Here is a 12,611-nt window from a genome sequence, read left to right as displayed (position 1 = left end):
AGTCACCTGAGCCCAAAGGAAGTGAGTCTCAGCCCACTCCAGTGACCAATAAGGAGACTCTGGGGTCGCACCTCACAGCTGAGCGGCTGGGGGGCTCTGTTCAGGTACTGCTGCTGCTGCTACTGCTGCTGCCCTGACGGTTAATGCATGAAGCCACGTAGTTTTTTATGTGTCTGACCCCACGCTGCCTGCCTGTCAGGTGCTCTGTCTCGACTCTCTCCGTGTGTCTGCATCAGACTGTTTGAATCCCTGTGTGTCAGTGCTTTGCCTGCTCTGTTTGCTCTCACTGCTTCATTCGCCTCATCTGCTGAAGGCTGCCCACAGGAAGGGCCATGCAAAGATGACATCCAACAGCAACTGTCATGCAAACCTCATGAAATTAAGATTCTTGAATCGCTAGAGAAACACAAACTAATAGGCCAAAAGCAGAGAAGCACATTTTTGTTTTTCAGTTTCCTCATTAGTAAAAATATGACAGAGCAATGGAAACTATGAATAAAAACCTTTCTGCTTTTTCCCCATGAACTTATTATGTCAAAAGGCCAGTTGTATATCATTAGAAATCACAGGCCTCCATAGTAAATGTGGCACAGATACACCACCTAGTGTTGGCTAATAGAACTGCAGCTTTTAAAGGATAGGTTCACATTTTTCAAATCCATCTCAAAACAGTATTCACATTCCCAAATGTACATCAAAACTGGTTTTGTTTTACTGTAATCATTCCTCCTGTTCTAATATGCTTCTAATGGAAGAGATGGGGGACAACATTGTCTTCAATCTGTGCAAAAATGAGTTTATCTGAAGCAAATGTGAAACTTCAGTGGTCTGAGTTACTTGAATCAACTGTGTAAAGTCTTGTTAGTATGACATGTCAACACATGTTTCCATGCTGAGCTGCAGTGGAGGGATTGTAACACAAAGAAGAAATGTACTACAAATACTGTATTGAAAGTTATTCACTTAACTCAAACTGCTGAAACCTCATTTTAGCTTTAGTTTAACTCTGGAGCATATATTTGCTCAGATCGAGGACTCTAGTCTCTAGTATTGGAAGCTCATTAGAGAAGGACCGCTTAATGGGCAGTAAGAACAGGACTGATTGCAGCAAGCAAAATAAGACATGAAAAAATGTGAAGCTATCCTTTAAATTTCTAGTTGCTTTAGTTGGGGCATTCCAGGTTACATGCTGAACGGCTCTCCTTATCTGAGAGGGCGGATAAATAGAAATAATCAAGGTTACATATTTTTATGTGAATGTTCATCTCCACCCTGCAATCAGTGGCTCAAAGTGAATGTGTGTGTGTGTGTGTGTGAGCAATCTGGTTTCCTTTTGTACTTGTGCAGGTGATGAGCTCAACGAATGGCGAGCTGAACACTGATGATCCCACAGCCGGACACTCCAACGCTCCCATCACCGCTCCCACCGAGGTTGAAGTGGCTGACGAAACAAAGTACGAAACAACTGTCCAGATGCGTAGAAGACAGTGCTGCTGGCAGTAGGGTTGGGGTTTGATGGCATGTAATTGAGTCCAAATCCAGTTATTATCCTTTTGCATTCCTTACTGGGTCTCTTAAGGTTTAGCTTTTGTTATTTGCAAGTACAACTCAGGTGATTTCAACCAGTGAAAGTGACATTCAAGGCCGGCTGAAAGTGGGACGCCTGTGACTTTAATCAGTATGTTTACGTGCATTTAAGAAAGCGGGTTTCTCAGAGAAACCAGGTTACGCAGATAATCAGAGAATACCATTCAATGCATTGTAGTAACCTGGGTACTGTTAATGTGTGTATACATACAGCAGATGAGTAAACAATTTCCTCCCCTTCCCTATGTTAGAAGCAGTACTTACTTAATTTAGTAGTGGTAGAAGAGTTGCTTCCTGATCTTAATTTTACAAACAGTGGTTCAGCGTTGGAAACCAACCTATTAAGACTGCAAGAGGCCACTTTGTTAGTTTCCGTTTTAGACTGACTTTTTATTATTTTTTAATTTTTTAATTGTTTTAAATACAGGAACGCATCGCTATTATCTCTCCTTTGTAGTCTTTGTCATGTACATAGGCAGATTAGAAACCTGGTTAACTGGTAAATGGTAAAGAAATCTGCTTTGTCCAGGAGAAATCTCACTGGGGAAATGGGGTTTCTCTAATCAGAATCAGAATCAGAATCAGAAATACTAATTGATTCCCGGGGGGAAATTGTACAGTACTGGTGCTCCCATTCAAGAGTAGAAAGTAGCATAATTTAGAGCTAAAGGTATGTATAAAATATATTTACAGAAACCAGGTTTCTTGTTTGCATGACATTTAAGAAATCAGCTTACTGGAGAAAGTGGATCGCGCGTTTAAGTGGATGTGAATTCACTGAATGTTTTCTATGTCACTCTTTGCTAATAAAGAAGAAAAGTTTGATTGGAGTTTAGTGAATCTGGATAAAATTAAAAAAATTGAAAATTGAACCAGCTATTGAAACTCAGCCCTAACAAGCAACGTGTTAATCGCTGTAGTGATTTACCAATATCTCATTTGTATAGATGATTGTCTCGAAATGTCTTTTTTCCTGAATCTGTTTGTTTGCCCGCAGGTGCTGTTGTTTCTTCAAAAGGAGAAAGAGGAAAGCCCTCCAGAGGCACAAGTGAAAGAAGAGAACGGAGAGAACTTGAAACATTGTGGTCACTGTCAAGTTTTAAATGGAAGCAACTACACAGACCCCCTGTCCCTTATCTCTTTCCAGCTTCCCCCTCACCTCTTTATCCCTCTCACCTTATTTCCCCTGTCACTCTGTACCCCCCCTCCTCGCGCTCTCTCTTTCTCGTTCTCAGTGCTCCCTGGCTACTGGCGAGTTAAAGGAATGTTGCAGTCCTACTGACTCCACAACAGACTCTCGATTCCTTTACAGACGAAAAATAAACGTACCTGCATTACAACGGGGGGCTTGAGAAAAAGTAAAAAAGCTGTAACAATGAAACTCGAATACTGTGGCGTGAATATGAAAAATGATACTGTTTGAAACAGTTGTTGTATTCTAGATTCCATAAAGGACGCTTATTGTTCCAACAGTCAGCTGTTGATCAGGGGGAACCATTCGAGTGGTTCGAGTGAAAGGAAATGCTCATTAGGAAATTGTTTTGTTTTTTTCTTTCTTTTCTTCCTTTGGTGTGTGTTTTGGGATCAAGGTAAAGAGGAAAAGGTGAACTATGCTGATGTTAAATCTGAAAGACACAGGAAGCATTTCATCTATGAAGCAGAATTTGGAGGATTTTTATGTTTTTTTTTTTTTTTTTTCTCTCCTTTTTTTTGTAATTGAATCCTCAGTTTTCAAAGTTGAATCCCTGCATTGAAAACTTATTTTTATGTTGTAGTGTTCTGGAGTTCAATTCTTTTCCTCACTCTGGCTTTCTTTTTGTCTGTCAACGTGGACTTTGTAGCACAGTCACTGGCCTCAGGTACTGTGGAAGATTGAGAGAAACAGATATTAAGCTCTCTTATTATTATTGCTATTATTGCACTTTTGGAAAAAAAGAAAACAATTACAGTGGAAAACTTTAGGTTTGAAATTAACAATTAAGAAAACAACTTAATAAAGACTGATCTAGGAAGAGTCCTTCACAACGCTTATATCTGAGTTATGGCCGAAAAATGTTGTCGATTTACATGAAAAAAAAAAAAGAAAAAGATATGTCTTTCGATTTTTATTTCTTACATCAAAATAATTTACCAGGAAATCATAGTTTGTGCCTTTCTAAGTAAAATGTTTAAAGCTCAAGTGAGTGTCCCGCAATGACATTTTATCTAATCTGTCCCAAATGCTCACTGGATTACTGTGTGTCTGTCTGTGTGTCTGTCTGTCTGTCTGTCTGTCTGTGTGTGTGTGTGTGTCTGTCTGTGTGTGTATGCTTGCAAATTTTGAGGTTTTTGTATGTGAATGTGTTTAATGACTGTGTGCACATCTCTTGCTCTCATAAGCAGTATACATCCCTTCCCTTCATCCTCTGCTGTGACAATCAACACATCTGTACAGTGGCGTTGTTTGGTTTGGAGAGAGGTCACTGTGTTTTGACGTATGAGAGAGAGAGAGAGAGAGTATAAGTGTGAATGTGTGAGAATGTGCACGCGCATGGTGCCAGCTCAGAGATCTAACAGACAACAACCCAAATCTGTTTGAACCACGGTTTCATTTGGTCAGCAGGTCACAGACAGACATGCAGCTCAATGAGGTCTACTTGTTTATAAGGTACATCATGTCTCTGAAATGAATGGGCTGCTGTCTCTGAGCCTGAAAAGAAAGGAACCTCCCCAAACTCAATGTGTACTGGATCCGAAAAAAAAACAATTGCCCTTTTTTGAGTTCCTTGCTGCTGCTAACGACTGTAGTTTCATGTAGGGCTGCAACTAGTGACTATTTTCATTATCGATTAATCTGCTGACTGTTTATCAATCAATTAATCATTTGGACCATAAACCATCAGAACAGTGGAAAATGGTCATTATATTATCCTAGGCCCCACGGTGATGTCAAATATCAACTTGTCTGACTTATAGTCCAAAACGTTCAATGGAGTATAATGTAAGTGAATTCTCACATTTGAAAACATGGAACCATCAAATGTTAAACAAATGATTAATCGATTATCACAATAGTTGCTGATTCATTTCATGTATGTCTTTTGATCATTTATTTTATGTGTGTTCTTTTTGTTTCCTGGCCAAAATAAGATGTATGTCTGGCTTGGTGCTCTGTCTGTGTTCAGGATTGTTTCATTCTCCCCTAAGGTTTCTCAGTCATCAAGAGATTGCGAGTTTTACGGCCTTGAGTTATTTAAAGGAGGACTCCAGTGATTTTAACGTTGTGCCAGCATGAAGTTGGGGGACTCACAAGAGACAGATTTTTTAAAATGAATGGTCAAAATCGAAGCAACAGATATCCTGACCAGTATGGGACAAATTCCAAAAACACTGGATCCTATATTTCCCATGATGCAACTGGATGGTGTCTTTCATTAGATCTTTCCTGCCTCCTAAATGCCCCCTCCTTTTAAAGCCCACATGCCCAGTTTATAACACAGGCTTTCTGTTAAAACTTTTAAGTCTCAAGCCCATGCTACGTTAACCCTGATGGCATCACTGTGACGTCATCAGGGTTAATCTTTTTTCCCAGACTCCCTCCAGAGCCCTAGTACTCCTGAAGATGGGTGAACTGAACTTGATGTGTGTCCTTTTTAAAGACCCACTTGAGCCTCATTACTATGATTCATTGTAGTTTAACTTTAGATTTTATGCTACACAAGACAGACTGACCAGCTCGTCACCACTGTGTGATGTGGATGATGACCATGAGCACCACGACATATGTGTCATGAAAGGGTAAAGGGAAGTTTAAGATGTTTTCCACTTGGAAGTTTACAAAAGGCAATATTACAGAGGTATAAATCCATACTAATGGATTGAAAACACATACTTGACATCGGAGACCAGTTGAGGTGCTGAATGTCAGAATAAAAGTCCGTTCAGAAGCCAAACACAACTGCAATCGAGAAAAACTCAATATATATGAAATCTGACATCTGACACTTTGCTTACATATTATCTGGTCCGCTTTTTAACGAAATTGATATTTTAGCTTCTCAAGTGTCTGCAAACCTAACTGATTTGACCTTCTGGAGGAGAGGTGAATGTTTGTATGTGTAAGCATGATTTAGAGGACTAACGTGGGGCTCCGCGCTTGAATCACTCGCCATGTGAAGAACAAAGAGGAACTAACTAACAGTATTGTAACTCACGAGTTTTCAGAGGCAGTCATAATAACCACTCATTCATCTCATACAGATCACACCGGAGGCGTGTACATTGCATCGCTGTATAAGAACTTTAAACCGATCTCCAGCTGCTCCAAGGACGGCACGGGGTGCACCCGCGCGCTTTTACGCGTGAAGTCGTCGGTGCGTCTCAATTCGCCCTTAGCTCATAAAAAAAGAAGAAGCTTTTGTTGGCGCATTAATTTATTCCGCTGGAAGCTAAACCGGTTCAGCTGACCTGCGTGGGGACCCAGCTTGGCATAATCCACCACACTGCGTTTATGATTTATAATTGGGGAGATTTTGTTTGGAGATGCTCAGACCAAGGTTGAACTGTGTTTTTGCTCAACGTCTTTTAGTGTAACTATTTGCAATATGTATTTGTAAATATGACAACGACAGATCTCTAATTGTGAATAAAGGAAGTTTTATCACGAGAGTCAAATCAGTCATGGAGCACTTTGTGCCTGCTGATCGGTCTCTGTCAGTCTGCAGGCGGGTATGTTACGCAGCGGGACATTTTCTAAACGACCTGTGCGCCTCTATGTGGTTCACCTACCTGCTGGTCTACCTCCACTCCGTGCTCGGCTTCCAGAGCACCTACGCAGGTGTGATGCTGCTGATTGGTCAAATAGCGGACGGCGTCTGTACGCCTCTGGTTGGATATGAGTCGGACAGAACACCGGGCATCTACGGCAAGAGAAAAACCTGGCATCTGTTGGGTGAGTACCGCACAGCGTGTGCTCCTCACCAGAGAGTCCGGGCTTTTGGAAAGAAAACGTGCTCACGGTAGTCTCATGATAGATATTAATATTATTGGTGGAGGTTTTCAGATTCATTACTATATTTACTACATTACAAGTAAAAGTACAGAAGTATTTCCAGCAAAATAAACTGAAACTAACACAAGTGGAAGTAACTATAATGCAGAATGGCCCCCATTAGAGTGGAATGGGCTATATATTATTGGATTATCGGACGTTTTACTACTTTATGTACTGTTCGATAGTTTAATCTATGACAATGCATCATATTTTATTGATTGATGATATAAGTGGCTATAAAATACATGTAGCAGAGTTAAAGGTAACCTGCCTTCCTCTGAAATGCAGTGGAGAAGAAGTATGAAGTTGCATCAAATGGAAGAATACCACACATTTATACTCGAGTACAGTAGCTATTTGAGTAAAAGTGAACTGATCACTGATATTATAGAAATATGACAGTAAACGTCCCTACAGGAATGTTTTAGTGACCACCATAAATTGTAGCAATTGGAAACATAACAATATTTTTTTTTTGTTATATAATCAGAACATAAAATGCTCACAACACTATAAGGTTTAATAATATTGTAGAAAGATTAAAAGACTTCTGTGCTTTCCAGGAACTGTTTGTGTTCTCGTGTCTTTCCCCTTCATCTTCAACCCCTGCCTGGCCTGTAACGACAGCACTCCCCAGTGGGCTCAGGTTGTTTACTTTTCCACCTTCATCATCATCTTCCAGTTCGGCTGGGCTGCCACTCAGATCTCGCACCTGTCCCTCATCCCGGAGCTGGTGTCCAGTGAGAGCGACAAGGTGGAGCTGACGGCATACAGGTGAGGAGGTGAATGATGGGCTCAGGTCTTCCAACTTCTCCTTGTCCACCCAGCCTCCTTCCCTGTCTCCTTTTTCCTCCGCCCAACCCTAGTCTGATTCCCATCTTGAAAAAGTTGTCGTGACTTCCTCTAATTCCTTCTTCCTCTTCCATTGTCCAAACTGTAAGAGCAGAACGTACGAAACTGTCTGTGCTCAGCTTGCTGCAACATCAGATTCATGTCGCAGGCAATTATAATGCCAGTGGAAGTAAAACAATAAGAAAGAAATAGCAGCCAAATTTCCAGTGAAAAGAAAATGTTATTCAGAGCAGCTTCAATGTGGAAGCTATACATGTGGGAATGTTGAAGCAAGAACAAGATGTCTTCTGTTAAAGTTCCTTTCAAGCTGTAACAACCAAGTTACTGTTTGATTGTTTCCATTATATTCCTCCTTGTGTAGGTATGCCTTCACTGTGGTGGCAAATATCACAGTGTACACTGTGGCCTGGCTGCTCTTTCACTTCCAGGCTCAGCTCAATGTGGACCCCTCCATCACAGATGACCTGGGCCAGGTGGACATCCCTCTGTTCAGAGTAAGAAGAGAGATGCCAGAGAGATTTATACGCCCCTGCAGTATCCCTATTTTCACCCTCTCTCTCTCGCTCTCTGTTCATAGACGCTGGCCCTCATTATGCTAGGTACTGGAGCTTTGTTCTCCCTGGTGTTCCACGTTGGCACAAAAGAGAGTGTTTCAGCCTCAGGGAGAGAGAATCTTCTGATAACACCTTCCCCCTCACAGGAAGCTTTGGCTCGTCCTGTATTTCAGTGGAAGCATTGGCTGAAGGAGCCCTCCTTCTACCAGGTGACTCCTAAATCTGTGCTGGGTTACTTTCTGCTGAAAGCTGCACATGTACTGTACATCGAAGCTTACCATTTTGCTTTTATAAATTTGAGGGTTTTTTTTTCTGTTGTACCCGGTGACCATTTGCTTCCATTCATTTCCATATGGTGTGAAAATCCATTTCTGCAGGGTTGAAACCTGATTGGGTTGTGTAATCCACAGTGAATAGGAAGTCTGCATTATTTTTTGTCAAAGTTAATCTACATTTAAACTGCATTACCACCCGTTATAATAAATATATCATTAGCAAAACTAATGCAAACTTGATGTGATGCGTTTTTAGTACTGACTGAAATGTGGTCACAGGATCAACTCCTGTACAAAAAGTTAGCATTGAATGCTCTAATTCTTAGTTTAGTTTAATCAAAAAAAGGCATCATTTTGGTATATGTACTGAAAGTCTGGTTTTGGCTCTGGCATCAAAACATTTCAAACGATATGCAGTCCTAACTGTGATGCCTTACACAACTCAAGCAAGTTTCAAGAGTTCAAGAGCCAATTGATTTTCATATTGCATAGAAAGAAGTGGAAACCAATGGCGGAGTGCTTGGAAAGAAATAGATCCAAAAAACTGTATAGCATACATTCAAAATGGTCAACAACAAAAAAAAGTACACACTGTATTATTTGTAGATTTGTTTGCTTAAACCTGCAAAAACACTGAATCGGTCCTTTACATCTTGTTTCTTTTGTTTGATTTTGTACCAGGTGGCTTTCCTCTACATGTGCACCAGAATGATAGTCAACTTATCTCAGACCTACATCTCAGTTTACCTCACCAACTCACTGATGCTACCAAAGGTAAGGCAACGCAGTGAGTTTTCATATTGTGACTTGTGTAACTCAGTATGTAGCCACTGTTTCTCAAACGTCTGTGTTGCAATTTAAATCCTAATTTCCGTCCTCTCTCCTCAGAACTTCATTGCCATCATACCTCTGTCGATGTATGTCAGTGGCTTTGTTTGCTCTCTGGCCATGAAACCAGTCAGCAAGCTTATAGGAATCAGTGTGAGTCTCGACCTGATAATGCATTTTTTTTATCAACTCTGTTACCATATTGGCAACAACACTCCTCTATGTTATGAATTCATGTCTGCTGCTTGATTAATACATTTGTGATTTGAAAGACAAAATGCATTTGTCCGTTGTCAGATTACCTATTTGGTCGGCTTGTTGTTGGTGCTTGGCTTCGCCTCCTGGGTGTTTGTGGACAAGAACATGGGAGCTGAGAGCATCTATGGAGCAGCCGTGCTGCTGGGAGCCGGTTCAGCTACAATCCTGGTCATGTCTTTGTCCATGACTGCCAAACTCATTGGGGAGCAGACAGTAGGTGGAGGGGAACTGACCTACAACGGTTCACAGCTTTGTAGGAGAGTTGTTGCATGGAGGAATTTAAAGGATAACTCTGGTCGTATTCTTTATTTTTCTTGTTATCAACAAATTCCATGAACAAAACAATAGCCAAAGCCTGATATATCTTATTCCCCTGTCCTGTTTTTAAAAGATTTATCTTTAGTAGGAATGAATGGGACTGACTAAGACAGACTAAGATATTGGTGATTTTGGTCTTTTCATGGGATTTGTTGACAATGAAAAATGAAAAAGAGAAAAAAGGTCAAATGTAGAAGAATGCCAGCCTTATCCTTTGAATTTGTAAATTGTAGGAATTGATAATCAGTCTGCACAACAGGCTGGGTTGAAAATTTCCCTCTTTTAAAAAGCAGAAATACGACCTATCGAGGAACAAATTCCAAACATCACATGCCACTTCAAAATGACATTTGCAAGTGCAGGAGAACATGCAGATGCTGATTTTATCTTTATTTTTTAAACATAAGTTTCACTTTGTGGTTACTTTTCAAAACACTTGAGGGCAAGAGAAACCTCATCACAAGGCAGAAGCAAACAGCAACCTTTTTGTTTTAAATGTCACCAGAATCAGCCGTCCAATCACAGGAGAGTTAACAGAAGATCTACAGTATGATAAGCGTGCTAATATGTGTTGTAATAGTAAGATTACCCGTCAGTTTGTGCCACTAGATCACAGTCATGTTAGAAGTTGCTTTGGGAAATTAAAGGGGAGGTTTTGTGTTTGTATCACAGCACATTTTGCTGCTGTCACATCTCTTCTCATGTCTGACTTTCTTCACTCACGCTGTCTGAAAAGAGATGAAGAGACGCTGTGAAGAATTGCGGAGGCGTTCCAGATAGATTTCATCCCTTTGTGCTTTGCTGCAGCAGCTCTAATAATCTTTGATCTCTGTCTCGTTTGGCAGCAAAGTGGAGCCTTTGTTTATGGATCGATGAGCTTCACAGACAAGGTGGCTAATGGTGTGGGGGTCATCCTCATCCAGAGCATCCGGCCATGCAGGTGAGTCTCTCTGTGACTGACACTGCGCTGCCTTTAGCAGTCCTTTTCACCGACACGCCATTAAAATGAAAGTTTGGAGAAAGCTGTCAGAAAAGACGCAGGTATTTCCCACAGTCTGTTTTCACTTCTCTCAGCTTTTTTTCTGCCCGGCCACAATATAAAGGAAACAACTGACATGGTGACAGCTGTTTTTTTTAATATGTATATGTTTCTCCTAGTCCCTTAAAGCAGTAGTTCCCAACCTTTTTTCCTTGTGAAGCAATATCTCTTTGAGACCGTCACAGGTTGCATGTCTATAAGTTGTGAACAGTTCATTTTCTCTTGTCAGACTTTCATTTAAATATTCTTTAGAGGCCTGAAGAGGCAAAACTGTACAGTATTACAAAAAAGAGGAAATGATTGGAGAAAAATCTGAAAAATAAACATGTTTTTGTGTAGCAGAATTTAGTTTTCTTCTTATTTACGACCTGGATGATCACATCAGGACAGCTGTTGGGGGTCACGGCCCTCAGGTTGGGAACCACAGCTTTTAAGGAAAAAAGCTGCTGATCATATTTATATATTTTTTATTGTCATCAAATCCCATGAAAAGACCAAAACCAACACTGAATTGATCATAATAAGCATTGTCTGTGTATCCAAAGCCTAATAAAGCTAATTCCTCTCTGTCATAGTCCTCCACATCATTGCACTGGCTGACATGTTCCTTCATTATGATGAACAAGGGCTCTGTAGTTTATTTTCAATTCCACATACAACGTCCTGCTGCCTGAAACGCTCACTAGAGCACCACATTTGTATGAATCCATGGCGGAAAATAATCCCCAACAAATGCACTATTTACTCCTGTTTAAATAATGTTTGCAGAACACTACAGTGTTCTAGTTCTAGGAGATTACTCCTAGAACAGCTCGGTAACAGTTTTACTCCTCGAAGACCACAACTTTTTTCTGCTTTTTTTCCCCATTTTAACAAAAGCCCTCTTTCTTTCCTCTTCAACAGCACAGACGCCTGCTGCCCAGACTGTGTTTGGTTTTATCGCAACGTCATGGCGACAGTCACCGGGGGCGTGGCCGTGGCCGCAGCACTTTGCCTGTTCACAATTCTAATCTGGCCAATCAGGATACGGAAAAGTTAGACCATTGGTAGTCAATGGTAATCATTGGGAGTCATTGTCTCATACCTGCGCACACACATAGAAAACAGCCACTCATGTCAGAGATTTAGTAACCTACAGTATTATTAAAGGCAGGGGTGTTTAGGATTTCTCTTTAGATTTAGCTTTTTTTTCTGTTTACATTCAGTGTTACTATCTCAGCTGGATACAGAGCTCGTACTTAAGCTCCTCAAGGATCCTGCCTTACTTACTAATCCTTCAAAACATTTGGACATAATTCACTTTAATAACTAAATATTTTGTCATTTTGAGGTTTATAAAGGACCGCCTTTGTTGTTGGACAAGGGAAATGGTGCAGAGGATAAAGCCATGCTACCACCTAGTGTATGAACTTGTAACTACACAGCTTTTCTGCAGGGGCTTGGAGGCTTTTTGAGAATTATATTACATGTAAAAGCTCCACATCACAGGTGACATTTGGGACCAGAAAAAATGTCTTTTATTGGATTCAGATGTCTAGAAATGCTAGCTGTTGCTCTTGACTCAGCAGTCCTAGTTTTGACCTGGATGACTCAGGATCTTCACTGACATTTCATATAGACATACATGAGACGCGTGCTTGTGATATAATGTGATCTAACCTCTGCTTCTGCTGAGAATGAAGCCAAATGTTTTCGTTGACCTGGCAGCGATTGTGGCGCTGTTCCAAGGAACTGAACTGGGTGAACTTGACTCCTCTTGTGTGAGTGTGAGTGAGTGAGTGTGTGTGTGTGTGTGTGTGTGCGTGTGCGTGTGCGTGTGTGTGTGAGACTGTAAGCACGCAAGGTATTACCTTCCTGACCATTATTAT

At 40.8% G+C, this 12,611-nt stretch overlaps 2 protein-coding genes across 3 annotated transcripts in view; both read left to right on the top strand.

Annotated features, from left to right (window-relative positions):
• csnk1g2b (casein kinase 1, gamma 2b) overlaps positions 1-3,732 on the top strand; it is a 33,956-nt gene extending 30,224 nt beyond the window's left edge. The window contains exons 10-12 of one of the 2 annotated variants that reach the window (XM_070909511.1): positions 3-104; positions 1,348-1,454; positions 2,585-3,732. In XM_070909511.1, the coding sequence (XP_070765612.1) occupies positions 3-104; positions 1,348-1,454; positions 2,585-2,639 (264 nt within the window). In that variant the 3' untranslated portion in view covers positions 2,640-3,732. The remainder of the gene's footprint in view (positions 1-2; positions 105-1,347; positions 1,455-2,584) is intronic. The other variant, XM_070909512.1, reaches the window with a different exon arrangement.
• Positions 3,733-6,246: 2,514 nt separating this feature from the next.
• On the top strand, positions 6,247-11,782 carry mfsd12b (major facilitator superfamily domain containing 12b). The gene is made up of 9 exons (XM_070909326.1): positions 6,247-6,517; positions 7,183-7,393; positions 7,833-7,965; positions 8,049-8,234; positions 8,982-9,074; positions 9,189-9,281; positions 9,426-9,599; positions 10,550-10,644; positions 11,647-11,782. Exons 1-9 carry the CDS (start codon positions 6,247-6,249, stop codon positions 11,780-11,782), a joined length of 1,392 nt encoding a protein of 463 aa, XP_070765427.1.
• Positions 11,783-12,611: the final 829 nt, after the last annotated feature.

The sequence above is a fragment of the Enoplosus armatus genome, chromosome 7 (genome assembly GCF_043641665.1).
Source record: "Enoplosus armatus isolate fEnoArm2 chromosome 7, fEnoArm2.hap1, whole genome shotgun sequence".
Classification (NCBI taxonomy): domain Eukaryota; kingdom Metazoa; phylum Chordata; class Actinopteri; order Centrarchiformes; family Enoplosidae; genus Enoplosus; species Enoplosus armatus.
This window is presented reverse-complemented; position numbering and strand designations above follow the sequence as displayed.